Source organism: Symphalangus syndactylus, chromosome 20 (assembly GCF_028878055.3).
Source record: "Symphalangus syndactylus isolate Jambi chromosome 20, NHGRI_mSymSyn1-v2.1_pri, whole genome shotgun sequence".
NCBI classification, from domain to species: domain Eukaryota; kingdom Metazoa; phylum Chordata; class Mammalia; order Primates; family Hylobatidae; genus Symphalangus; species Symphalangus syndactylus.
This window is the reverse complement of record NC_072442.2, coordinates 48,090,837-48,105,261: the sequence shown is the minus strand read 5'-3', so window position 1 is coordinate 48,105,261 and position 14,425 is coordinate 48,090,837. Positions and strand designations below refer to the sequence as shown.

The window sequence follows — 14,425 nt, the reverse complement described above, 5'->3', positions numbered from 1 at the left end:
ATAAGAGAAGGAAAAAAAGAACAAGTCAGAGATAATAGTCAAAGAGACAATGGCTAATTATTCAGAACTGATGAAAGACACCAACCCACAAATTCCAGAAGTCCAAGAAATCACAAGCAAGAGAAATGAAATGACACATCATCATAAAACTACAGAACACCATAGCTAAAGACTTTTAAAGCAGCCGGGGAAAAAAAGCAGATACCTTCAAAGAAACAACAGGCAAATGACAGCTGATTTTTTAATAGTCAATGGAGGGTTAGAACATGGTAATGAATTACTGCTCAATTGTGTTAAAAGAAAAAAAAAAAGCGAACCTAAAAATATACACAGCCAAAAATACCTTTCAGGAATAAGAGCAAAATAAAGTTATTTCAGTAAACAAAAACCTAGAGAGTTAATCCCTAGCAGATATATTCTAGAAGAATACTAAAGGAATACTTAGGCAGAAGGAAGGTGACCCCAGGTGGAAGGTGTAGGATGCAAAAAGGAAAGAAGTACAAAGAGGTAAATATACAGATAAACCTAAATGAACACTGATAGCACTGAACAGTAATATTTTATGAGACCAAAAAAAGGCAAAATAAAAACATACACCACTACCACCAAATCAGTAGCAGAGTAAACAGTGTTCTGGGGACATGATTTTATTTGGTAGAGGATGAAGATACAACTGACTTCAAATTTTGGCATGTGGTAATTTATTTTTTCTTTTCTGGGGGTTTTGAGACAGGGTCTCACTCTATGCTCCAGGATGGAGTGCAGTGGTGCGATCTCGGTTCACTGCAATCTCTGCCTCCCGGGTTCAAGAGATTCTCCTGCCTCAGCCTCCTGAGTGGCGGGGATTACAGGCACCTGCCACCAAGCCCAGCTAAGTTTTTGTATTTTTAGTAGAGACAGGGTTTCACCATGTTGGCCAGGCTGGTCTCGAACTCCTGACCTCATGACTTGCCTGCCTTGTACAGACAGGGATCTCACTATATTGCTTAGGCTGGTCTCGAACTCCTGAGCTTGAGTAATCTTCCCACGTGGGTCCCCAGGTCTCCCAAAGTGCTACGATTACAGGCGTGAGCCACCACGCCCGGCCGTATGTGGTACTTTCTAAGAGAAACACCAAAGACAGCCTAGCTACTAGCAGAGGAGGAAAATAGAAAATGACTTAAAAAAAAAAAATTCAATCTAAACGAAAGCAAGAAAGTAAAGAAAAAGGAACACAGAACAGGCAGGATAAATAAAAAACACATTAAACGATGATATATCTAAACTGAATGTAGTGGTAATTATATTGAATGCAAATAGGATAATAAAAAATTTTAGACTTAAGAGAAAAAAATCTAATTATATGGTATTTGCCAAAGATAGAAAACATAATAATGAAAAGTTGACAACATTAAGAATGGAAATAGTTATACCTCACAATGGTTTGGATATATTAAATATCAGATAAACCATATTTAAAGCAAAGGGCTTCAGCCAGGCTCGGGGGCTCACACCTGTAATCCCAATACTTTGGGAGGCCACGGCAGGCAGATCACTTGAGGCCAGGAGTTCCAGACCAGCCTGGCCAACATGGAGAAAACCCACCTAAAAATACAAAAAGATTATCTAGGCATGGTGATGCATGCCTGTAATCCCAGGTATTTGGGAGGCTGAGGCACAAGAACTACTTGAACCCAGGAGACAGAGGTTGTAGTGAGCCGAGATCGTGCACTGAACTCCAACCTGGGCAACAGAGAGAGAACCTGTCTCAAAAATAAAAATTAAAATTAAAAAATAAAGCAAAGAGCTTTAAAGAGATGAAGAGAGTCATAATATATAAAACAAAATTTAATATAAATATAAGAAGAAACAGACAACTTCCACAATCACAGCGAGAGATACGAATATACACACCACTCTTAATAATTGATAGAACAGCCAAAAATAAAAATATCTAAGATTTAAACACTGAGTTTACTTACTGGCAAAACTAAACTATTTTGTTTATGGATTCATACATGGATAGTTTAAACTACATGAAAACGATTACCACAAAAAGTAGCCAAGTGATCACTTCTAGGGTAGTGGGAGTTGTGATCAGGGAACAGCATGTAGGTTTCCAGCTGCTGGAAATAGTTTACCTCCCTATGTAACAATTACATAGTTAACTTTATAGTGATTTTCTGGGAGCTTTTTTGTGAAGGACCAGATAGAAATACTTTAGGTTTTGCAGGCCACATCAGTCTCGGTCATATATCCTTCGTTTCTAAAACCTTTTAAAAATTTAAAAATCATTCTGAGCTTGCCAGGCGCGGTGGCTCACGCCTGTAACTCCAGCACTTTGGGAGGCTGAGGCGGGTGGATTACTTGAAGTCAGGAGTTAGAGGCCAGCCTGGCCAACATGGCGAAACCTTGTCTCTACTAAAAATACAAAAATTAGCCAGGCGTGGTGGTGCACACCTGTAATCCCAGCTACTTGGGAGGCTGAGGCAGGAGAATTGCTTGCACCTGGGAGGCTGAGGTTGCAGTGAGCCAAGATTGCGCCACTGCACTCCAGCCTGGGGGATAGAGTGAGACTCTGTCTCCACAAATAAAATAAATTAAAATGAAATAAATTTAAAAAAATAAAAATCATTCCTAGCTTGCCAGCTGTGATCTTTTGCCAACTCCTGCATGAAAACTTTCATGTTTGACATACTTTATTTTTTATATTTAACACAAATACAAAATAATCTTTTACAGGAAAAAAGGTGAAAATAATTTGTTATCCATCTATTCTTCCCTGTCAGCACAATTTTGAACACCTATTGTGTCCCAAGCACTGTTTTGGATGCTAGAGACTGAAAATGAAATAAGACATTATTGCTTACATGTCAAGTGGGGGAAATTAGTTTAAAAATTACACCTTTATGTAACAATAGACAGCAGTAAACAAAGCAAAGCAAAATCCCCATTCTTATGAGATTAACATTCTAGGCCGGGCGCAGTGACTCATGCCTGTAATCCCAACACTTTGGGAGGCCGAGGCGGGCAGATCACGAGGTCAAGAGATTGAGACCATCCTGGCAAACATGGTGAAACCCCATCTCTACTAAAAATACAAAAAATTAGCTGGGCGTGGTGGCGCATGTCTGTAGTCCCAGCTACTCGGGAGGCTGAGGCAGGAGAATCGCTTGAAACTGGAAGGCGGAGGTTGCGGTGAGCCAAGATCGCACCACTGCACTCCAGCCTAGGCAACAAGAGCGAAACTCCGTCTCAAAAAAAAAAAAAAAAAAAAAAATCTAGTGGGAAGATGGGCAATTAACTATATAGTTAAAAATTAAAATACATAAATTATTAAATAAAAATTAAACTTATAACACACCAATGAAAATAAATGACCTACAAAATACACAATGAAATGGATAAACCTCACAAAAGTAACGTGCAACAAAAGGAGCTAGACACAAGAGTATACACTGAATGTCTTTTACACAAGATACAAAAAAAAAATTCATCTATGTTGTTAGAGGCCAGGCTAGTGGCTATCCACAGCGGCAGGGAGGGGGTTAGTAACTGAAAGGGAACTCAGGGAGACTTCTGCAGCACTGGTAATATTTCTTGTGCTTGTAGAGTTTGTGAAAATTCATGTGAACTGTAGACTTACAATGTGTACTCTTCTGTACGTATAAATATGAATCAACAAAAAAATTTAAATATATATTAAAATGTATGTACATGGGTGTGTCAGGTGCCAATAACTTAGAATTAAAATAAAGTACAGTTAGGAACAAATTGACAAGGTATGAGGGACTGCTATTTTAGAGAAGTTGGCTAATGGAGACCGCTTGGCTGAGGTCATTTTTGAGCAACAACCTGATGAAGAGATTGCTGATATCTGAGAAAAGAATGTTCCTGGAAGAGGGAATAACAAGTACAAAGACCCTATAGCAAAAGTGTTCTTCACAGAGCTCAAGGAGGCCAGTATGGCTGCAGTGGCATGAAGGAGAGGGAGAATGGCTGCAGATGTCAGAATCAGGTGGACGACAGGGAGCACAGATCACGCAGGAGCTTTTAGGTCACATAAAGACTTCAGTCTAGGAAGTGTTGAGCAGAGGAGTGCCAGGATGTATCTGAACATTTTAACAATTACTCGGGCTATTACATTAAGGTGAAACAAGGGCAAAAACAAGGAGACTACTTTGAAAGCTAATGCAGTGAACTGGAAAAATAGAAAAGTGGTCATATTCTAATACATTTTAAAGGAAAAACAGGATTTTCTGATGGATTACATTTGGGGCATGAGGCTGTGACCTGAAAAACCAGATGGTGTAATCTGTCATTTACCAGGACAAGGCAGATTACAGGAAGAGCAGTTCAATGTTATTGTTATGGTAGGGAAGGGAAAGCAAGAGTTCCTTTTTGGACATGTTCAAGCAGTACAAGTGGAAATGTCAAGTAGACAGCTGGATACATAATTATTGGAGAGACCAGACCCATGTGAAGGGCTAGCAAGTTCATTCATCTCAAAGGCAGATGGATGTGGGTACTGATGCAAGGAGCTTGGCAAATCTGCAGTAGGAGCTTGTGGAAATGCTCCTCTGATTGTTTCTATTTTCTCAGTAACATAAAAAAGGAAGGCCATCAGTTAGCAGAAGAATTGCTGGAGGTTTGCAGGAGATGACAAAAATAGGACATATTCATGGAGGAAACGGAACTAAGTAGAAATACAGTAGGACTGGCAGGCAGTGAGAGATACACATGAGGCCAGTGCTCATGACCAGATCAGTCAGTCACCTTGGTGTGTGTGTTTTCCTCCAACCATGCTGAGTTGCCTAGAGGCAGGCAAGGAAAAGGTGGAGGATTACGCTTTGGTTCCTATTTTAACACCTCATCTATATTCAGATTTGCATGATGATAAGGCTCAGCCACATTCATATAGCTGGCAAAAATGTCTACAGATCATTGAGTTCATCTCTTTTGTCTTCAGGTAAGATTCAACCTAAACTGACACATGAGAGATGGGTGGTCACACCATTAAAAACCAAATGAAAAAGGCATTTCAGGAAGAAAAGAATGATGGACAACACTGAGAAATTCTACAAAACGTATCTGTCCCAAATAGATAATCTGCAATCTCATTTAGTATCTTTTAGACTTTAATTGGTTTGAAACTTAAGAAAAACAGAGACACAGGCCTCTTCAACAGTTAACTAACAAACCTCAACCTGCCCAAATTGGATCTATCATCAAACATTTCTAACATTTTAAACTATGGCCAAGGATGGTCTGACACAATGGCTAATGCCTGCAATCTCAACATTTTGGGAGGTGGAGGCAGGCAGACCACATGATCTCAGGAGTTTGAGACCAGCCTGTGCAATATGGTGAAACCACGCCTCTACAAAAAAATACAAAAATTAGCCAGGCGTAGTGGTACATGCCTGTAGTACGAGCTACTCAGGAGGCTGATTTAGGAGAATCACTTGAGCCTAGGAGGCAGAGGTTGCAGTGAGTCATGATCGCACCACTGCACTCTAGCCTGAGTGGCAGAGCGAGACTGCCTCAAAAAAAAAAAAAAAATTATATATATATATGGCAAGGATGACACAGTAACAGCCAAAACTTCTTAGTTGTTTTCATAAGTTTTTTATGTTTTCATAAGTGCTTTAATAATTACAATAATCCTAATGAAGGTTTTTATGAGATAGTAGAGGGGGAGAAAGTACATTTTAAAATACTTTAACAATACAGAAGCCTAAATCGCTTAGGAAATGAGTACTATTACACAACTCTACCAAGGCAAAGAAAAACAACTTTCCTAAAAATCAGTGATCTAAAATAAAAACTTCTGTCCCAGAGACCCTGTCTCCCAAGATCCCAGAGGCAATACCTAAGGCATTAGGGGATAGAGCACACTCTTGAGTAAGAGGTCTTACACAGTATCAACAAATAATGCAAAGACACTGGAGCAAATAAACATAATCCTACGTTAGCTTACTCAGGAATTCTCAACCTCAGCACCACTGATATTTTGGACCAGGTAATTCTTTTTTGCAGGGAGGCTGTTCTAACATTACAGAATGTTTACCAGCATCCCTGACTTCTGCCCAGTAGATGCCTATAGTGTCATCCCCATACCTCCGAGCAGTGACAACCAATAATGACTCCAGTTATTGACAAATGTCCCTGAGGGGCAAAACTCCCACCAACTGAGAACCATTAACTTAGGTATGATGTTTTTAAGACCTTCAGATCTCTCTTACAGGCTGGAAACATACCTATCACAAATCTGTATAGCATTAGTTTTTCTAGTACATTACTGAGTAAGCTCTGGAGATAACTCAATTATGCCAGAAGCTGGTAAAATTTTAAAATAAAAATAAACCCTACAGGAACATACAAATTTGGCAAGGGAGAAAACCTAATGTTTGGACTGGAATCAATTCTTCGATAGACTACTGAACTGTAGGATTAGAGGTAATTTATTATATAGAGATAATAGGATTGGCTCTTCTGTAAAAAGCTAATTTACTGATAACAGATTTGAATCAAAGTAAGGGACTCATAGGTAAAACTATAAACTTTTCTCCCTAATGCTTCATTCCCTGTGGGTAATTAATGAAAGAGAAACTTTGCTTGAGTGTTTCTGGGCATCTTGTCTCCTACAACAGGTGTCAAATTTCTCCAGGTGAATGCTTACCGGTAAGGGATTGGATAAGGAATGTTGCGGTGAGGATCGTGCAACTGGTGGAACACTTCTGCCAGGGCTGGTTCCTGGCCCGCTTCCCCCAGCAAACTGGCCAACAGGGAAAAACGGATATGAATAATTCAAAACAGTACTATGCTTCAGATAAGGAGAGTAAAAGATTAATACACAAACAGATCTTAATTATATGGCCCCTTTAAGTTAATACATCTTACTCTAGAGAGAAAATGCCACACAAGTCAAATTCTGCTAATTTTTAATGAGATTTCTAAGAAGGAGCTCCAGCAGAAATATACCAAGATATAAAGAAAACATGGCTAGAAAGCTGAAGGTATAACATGATTCTGAAAGGACATGAGAGAAGAATGTTTTCCCTTCTTGTCTCAAAATACACGAAGCAGAAATGCAGTGGTGCAGTGGATGTTAGTGTCTTTAGTAACCACTAACGATGGGTCAGGGAACTCACTACATGTTCCACTGGACTAAAGGGAGGAGGACAAAAGAAGAGTCCAAGTCATTCCACCTCAATCTTTGTAAGACACAAAACCTCGTCTGGCCAAGAGAAAAATCACCTCATTTGTGAATTCTTATATCATCACAGACAAGACACATAATAAATTTAAATTTAGGAAGGCAGCAGCAGTTTTCTCTTATTGAGAGATGGGGCAGTATTAACTGATGAAGATGGGGAGAAAGGGAAGAAGAGTACAGTAAAGGCAAAACATTACTTTCTTTCTTTCTTTTTTTTTTTTTTTGGAGACAGGGTCTCACTGTCACCCAAGCTGGAGTGCAGCAGATCATGGCTCACTACAGCCTCGACTTCTCAGGCTCAAGTGATCCTCCCACCTCAGCCTCCCAAGTAGCCAGGACTGTAAGTGGGTGCCACCACACCTGGCTAATTTTTTCTGTTTTTTGTAGAGAAAGGGTTTCCCCATGTTGCCCAGGTTGGTCTCGAACTCCTGGGTTCAAGCGATCCTCCCATCTCGGCCTCCCAAAGTGCTGGGATTACAAGCATAAGCCACCTCGCCTGACCAAAATATTACTTTCTAATGCCTCAAATGAACACAATCACTATAGAGTTTTTTTGTTTTGTTTTGTTTTTTTGTTTTTTCAAAAAATGTAACTTACCTCAAAGTAATCACTAATTTTATGTCCCCTAGGAGTGCCTTTCCCTGAAAATGAAACCAAAGTAAATACAGTTTTTCCAATACACATATAAACCATCATTCACTAAAATGTACTATACATTCAGTAACTACATACATTGCTATAAACCCAAGTGTCAGCTTTACTTGTAACAAATGAGCCAAAATACCTTAGCCTAAGAACAGACTATTTCCTCCATAAAATAAAGGACTGAACAAGCAGTGAAAGGAAGAATTTTTCACAGCTTTAAGATTCAGTAATTTTTCTTGTCACTTTGGGAGAATTTTGCTCCCAAAGACAAAATGAATTATCTGTAGATTTTAAAAGATAAGAAGGATGCAACAAGACTGGGCTTTCTATTCCTTAGAATGGGAGAAAAAAAAGCCAAGCCATTTTTTCTTTCTTTGATTATATAAAGATATTTGGCATTATAACCATCATGTTTACAGATTTATCCCAGTGGGTTCCAATATTCAACTAAATAACTGCCATGGAAGAGCAGTAGGCAGAAAGGACAGTAATGTAAATGAAGCACTTTCAGCTGGCTATCATTAACAAATCACTGATCTAACACAAGACAGAGTTAAAACTGACATAACCTGTTTTTTGTACAATATATGCTTGGTGTAAAGAAAAACCTGTGGTTAAGAAGATTGTTAGCTTACAACAGGGAAAACAAAGAGTCCCCGAAGAACTAACACTGTTTTGTCAGGTGTATATCAAATGGCAAGTCTGTAATAAACAGTCTGATACTCCCTTAAGATACACAAACCTCCTTTCAGGAATCCTTGTGTATAAACTAATTATTTAGCGTGAATTGGAAAATTCTATCTAAGTACATTAGAATTGAGTACTTTTGTTGATACGAAATTATTACTACCTTGGCTAGTTTCATATGGTTCAGCTTTTCTTTTCCGATTTCGCTGGTCATTCTGCTTTTTCTCGGGAGTCTGTTAAATACCATATAAGTCACAATTAGCATTTTGGTAAATTTTTCACGTTAGGAAAGACAGCGAGTATACACAAAATATTGAATATATAAACAGATATAACTGGCCCAGACAAGTCCTGAATCACTGTCCTCCTGTTAAAATTGAGTATAACAAAGAGTATTAGGGTCTAGAACCAAACCATCCACACAGTGTTTGGCAAACTGCTTAAAATACCAGAGCTTGAGTTTATTCATCTGTAAATCAGAGGTGCTACAAAACTTTCATAAGATATTTAATAGAGCACAAATGTAGGACAAATGTCCACCATAAGTTAAGTTCTCAGAAAACTGCTGTTACAGTACTTCTACTTTAAATCCAATCTTTTTTCTAAAAAGGAGAGATCTGCAAAGTACAAAGTAGGTGGCTACAGACTTACACTTAGACCCATCTACAGGCAGCTAGGTTATATGCCAAATAAAAAAAAAAATCTCATGTATGAGGGCTGTGAATAGTTAAGCAAATGAACAAAAAATCCTCGCCAGGCACTGTACTGTGGCTCATGTCTGTAATCCCAGCACTTTGGAGGCAGAGGTGGGAGGATGGCTTGAGTTCCAGACCAGCCTGGGCAACATAATGAGGCCCCGCCTCTAAAAATATTTTTAAAAATTAGCCAGGCACGGAGGCACCTAGCTACTCAGGAGGCTGAGACAGGAGGACTGCTTGAGTTCAGGAGTGTCAGGTTACAATGAGCTATGATTGCACCACTGCACTCCGGCCTGCATGACAGAGCAAGGCCATGTGTCGAAAAAAGTTGTAAAAATAAAATCAGTCAATCAATTTTATCTTCCATTTAAACAGGAACAATATTGCAAATTTCTATCCTTTACTGATGGCAACTATGCAAAAATTTTAAAATATGTAAGATCCACACATGATTATAATAAAAACCCGTGAGGGCCACATCATAACTGTAGGTATGCAAAGAGCACACAACTCAAAGGGGGGCAATTTACACAGAGTCTAACAGCACCCAGGGAGTTAATTAAGCAGTGCTATTTTTTCTGTGAGATGGGGGTTTCACTCTGTCGCCCAGGATGGAGTGCAATGGTGCCATCACAGCTCACTGCAGCCTCATTCTCGCGGGTGCAAACGATCCTCCCACCTCCAAGTAGCTGGGGCCACAGGTGTGCACCACCACGCCCTTCTAAGTTTTTTTGTAGAAACAAGTTCTCACTATGTTGCCCAGGCTGGTCTCCAACTCCCAGCCTCAAGCAATCTGCCCGCCTCAGCCTCCCAAAGTGCTGAGATTACAGCCTTGAGTCACCAAACCTGGCCCAAAAGTACAAGTATGAAAAGTCCTGCCATGAACATAGTTTCTTACCTCAACTTCTTTATCACTCAAGGATCCGACGCTGCACAAGCTCTGGTTGGAAGACTCACTATTAAGTGGTCCCTGAAAGAAAAGAAAAATCATAAATAAATTTTAATTTGAGGATAGCAAAACTGAAGAAGAAGCCTGATGATTTTTTTTTTTTTTTTTTAGGCAGAGTTTCACTCTTGTCACCCCGACTGGAATGCAATGGCGTGATCTCGGCTCACTGCAACCTCTGCCTCCTGGGTTCAAGTGATTCTCCCACCTCAGCCTCCCGAGTAGATGGGATTACAGGTGCCCACCACCACGCCCGGCTGATTTTTGTATTTTTAGTAGAGATGGGGTTTCACCATGTTGGCCAGGCTGGTCTCAATCTCCTGACCTCAGGTGATCCGCCTGTCTCAACCTCCCAAAGTGCTGGGATTACAGGCGTGAGCCACCATGCCAGGCCAAAGCCTGATGATTCTGATGTCTAACTCAGGTCAGAGATGGCAAAAGTTAACCACATCAACTTCAAGCCAACCTGAATAGAACTCAACTATGGTGCTGTACCCTCCATGTTAAAATTATCTACCATTATTTTCATTTCTTTTACAAACTCTGTACTCATGTGCAAATTTTCCCTCCTATAGTACTTCCACATGTATTGAATTGTTTATGGAAAATAAGCATGAGAAATCAACTCTCTTGGCCTCTTATAACACAAAAGAACAGTACCTGAAAGTTGAGATGTTAAGGGGTTTATTAAGAGTTCCTTATGAAGCATAGTCAAAGTTCATAATGAAGGAAATGTTTTTCTAAGCTAAGCCTTATGCAGGCATGAATGCTAGCTCAAAAAAAGTTTACAGGAGATTGACACTGAGAATAACAGCATGAGGAAGCTCCACTGCCTGCTCCTTAGTGGAGTGGAGATGGGGTTTCATCTCCACTCAAACAACAAGCACTCAAAGCCTCTGAGTCCTAAAGGCAAACAGGAAATGAAGAAACAGGCTGAGCATGGTGGCTCACACCTATAATCCTAGAATTTTGGGAGGCCGTAGTGGGTGGATCACTTGAGGTCAGGAGTTCGAGACCAGGCTGGCCAACATGGTGAAACCACGTCGTTACTAAAAATATAAAAATTGGCCAGCACAGTGGCTCACACCTGTAATCTCAGCACTTTGGGAGGCCGAGGCAGATGGACCACCTGAGGTCAGTTCAAGACCAGCCTGGCCAACATGGTGAAACCCCATCTCTACTAAAACTACAAAAATTGGCCAGGCCCTGGTGGCGGGCACTTGTAATCCCAGCTACTCAGGAGCCTGAGGCAGGAGAATTGCTTGAACCCAGGAGGCAGAGGTTGCAGTGAGCCAAGATCGCACCACTGCACTCCAGCCTGGGTGACAAGAGCAAGGGTCTGTCTCAAAAAAACAAAAAACAAAAAATTAGCTCGGCATGGTGGCACATGCCTGTAATCCCAGCTACTTGGGAGGGTGAGCCATGAGAATCACTTGAACCCAGGAGGCAGAGGGTGGAGTGAGCCGAGATCATGCCACCGCATTCCAGCCTGGGCGACAGTGAGACTCTGTCTCAAAAAGAAAAAAAAAAAAAAGAAGAAACATTTATTCAATAAACTCTGAAAATTCAGTCAGAAAAGTGACAGTCTGTACAATCTGAACAAAGATCCCACCCCGGCCCTGTCAGCTAGGCTCTGGGTGCTGCAGCCAAGAACACAGGTGTCCCCTTTCCCCAAAATCCAAGCCTGAGGGCTCTTTTTTTTTTTTTTGAGATGGGGTCTTGCTTTTGCTCTCGCTCTGTTGCCCAGGCTGGAGGGCAGTGGTGCGATCTTGGCTCACTGCTACCTCTGCCTCCTGGGTTCAAGCGATTCTCCTGCCTCAACCTCCCGAGTAGCTGGGATTACAGGCACATGCCACCACACCCAGCTAATTTTTGTATTTTTAGTAGAGTTTTTTTTTTTTTTTTTTTTTTTTGAGACAGAGTCTCGCTCTGTCGCCCAGGCTGGAGTGCAGTCTTGTGATCTCTGCTCACTGCAAGCTCCGCCACAAGGGTTCACACCATTCTCCTGCCTCAGCCTCCCAAGTAGCTGGGACTACAAGCACCTGCCAAAACGCCCGGCTAATTTTTTGTATTTTGTTTAGTAGAGACGGATTTTCACTGTGTTAGCCAGGATGGTCTCGATCTCCTGACCTCGTGATCCGCCCACTTCGGCCTCCCAAAGTGCTAGGATTACAGTTGTGAGCCACCGCACCCATCCCTGAGGGCTCTCTTTATTCCTGGGAAGAATGCGACTTCAGCGTTTCTCATCCTGCCCTGACTTCTGTTGCTGAGGCTAAGTCTCAGGCAAGTACTCTCAGAGACAGGGGCTCCCTTCTTCTGCTCAATCCCTACTTGTGGAAAAGGGGCTCTTTCATAGGCATGACACACTGAGAATACTGGGAATCCAATGACCCTTTCTCCCAGCTCATGGGACAGTGGTTCCACAACAGGAGAGACAAGCCAAGAGGACCCCAGGCTGCTGACCTGCCCCATACCCCCCTAGAGATGGGGTAGCATTCACAGAAAAGTTTGCTATTGTCCCCACCTAGTCTACCACTAGAACCCTGGCTCAGATACTTTGCCTAAGGGAAGAAGCAGGAACACAGAGTATCTCAAAGGACCTAACTTCACTTGCAAGAGTGTGACAAGTTTCAGTCTAAGGGTGTTCCCAAAAACAATAGGGGTTGTGGTACTAGGCAAGTGGAAAGAGGTTCCTGGATGTGATGAAGATACAGCCTAGACCGTAGGCTAGTTTGTAGGAGAGACCCAGGGCATAAAACAGCCACAAGGAGCCTTCCTTTTATAACTAATGACTAGTTCAGCAAGGTTGTAGAATAGAAGATTGATAGACAAAAATCCATTTTTTTATACTTGCAATGAACAATCTGAAAATGAAGAAAATAATTCCATACACAGTAGCATCAAGAGGAAGAAATAATTTTATATTATAAACAATAATAATTTATTATTGTTTCGCCATGTTGGCCAGGCTGGTCTCGAACTCCTGACCTCAGGTGATCCACCTGCCTCCACCTCCCAAAGTGCTGGGATTAAAGACGTGAGCCACCTCACCCAGCCCCAGCTGACTTCTTTGTAGAAATTGGTAGGCAAATTCTAACATGCATATGGAATTGCTAGGAACCAATCCTGAAAAAGTAGGAAGGCTCATACTTCATCACCTAAAAACAAAGCCACAGTAATCAAGACAGTACAGTACTAGCATAAGGTTAGATCAATGGAATAGAATTGAGAGTCCAGGAATAAATCCATAATTGTGGTCAAATGATTTTTGACAAGGGTGCCAACACAATTCAACGAGGGAAAGAATAGTCTTTTCAGCAAATGGTGCCAGGAGTAGATAGCCACAGGCAAAACAATGAAGTTGTACCCTTCCTTCACATCAACATAAAAATTAACTCAAAACAGGCTAGGAGCAGTGGCTCACTCCTACAATCCCAGCACTATGGGAGGCCAACGTGGGTGGATCCCTTGAGCTCAGGAGTTAGAGACCAGCCTGGTCAACATGGTGAAACCCCATCTCTACCAAAAATACAAAAAATTAGTGAGGCATGGTGGTGTGCACCTGTGGTCCCAGCTACTTGGAGGCTGAGGTGGGCAGATCGCTTGAGCCCGAGAAGCAGAGGTTGCAGTGAGCCAAGATTGCGCCACTGCACATTGCACTCCGGCCTGGGTGACAGAGCCAAGACCTTGTCTCAAAACAAAACAGTTATGAGTAAAATAAAAACATGTTTATTACTTAATTTTAAAAGCAATTTTTCCAATTTTTATGTTACTGCTGATATACAGAAATTATTAATTTTCACAGTTTTTATTTAGCCAGTCACTTTACTGAATTGTTCTTCTTAATCATTTTCAGTCTTTTCCTTTCTTTCTTTTTTTTTTTTTTTTTTGGAGACGGAGTCTCGCTTTGTAGCCCAGGCTGAAGTGCAAAGGTGTGATATCAGCTCACTGCAACCCCTGCCTCCAGATTCAAGCAATTCTCCCACCTCAGCCTCCCACATAGCTGGGATTACAAGCACACACCACCACACTTGGCTAATTTTTTTGTATTTTTAGTAGAGAAGGGGTTTCACCATGTTGGCCAAGCTGGTCTGGAACTCCTGCCTTCAAGTGATCCGCCCACCTCAGCCTCCCAAAGTGCTGGGATTATAGCCAGATGCCACTGCGCCGGGCCCAATTTGTTCCTTTCCACTTAGTTGTCTAGGTATAAAATCATAGCATTCGTAAATAACAAGGTTTTATCTTCCTTTC

The 14,425-nt window shown here is 41.2% G+C and overlaps 1 protein-coding gene across 24 annotated transcripts in view; it reads right to left on the bottom strand.

The window, feature by feature from the left end:
* TLK2 (tousled like kinase 2) overlaps nt 1–14,425 on the bottom strand; it is a 156,320-nt gene that overhangs the window by 82,957 nt on the left and 58,938 nt on the right. For 13 of the 24 annotated variants that reach the window (XM_063629311.1, XM_063629307.1, XM_063629313.1 and 10 more), the window contains exons 3-6: nt 10,127–10,198; nt 8,694–8,763; nt 7,796–7,839; nt 6,662–6,757 (exon numbers count right to left, since the gene is read on the bottom strand). In XM_063629311.1, the coding sequence (XP_063485381.1) occupies nt 6,662–6,757; nt 7,796–7,839; nt 8,694–8,763; nt 10,127–10,198 (282 nt within the window). The remainder of the gene's footprint in view (nt 1–6,661; nt 6,758–7,795; nt 7,840–8,693; nt 8,764–10,126; nt 10,199–14,425) is intronic. The other 11 variants (XM_063629314.1, XM_063629319.1, XM_063629318.1 and 8 more) reach the window with 2 other exon arrangements.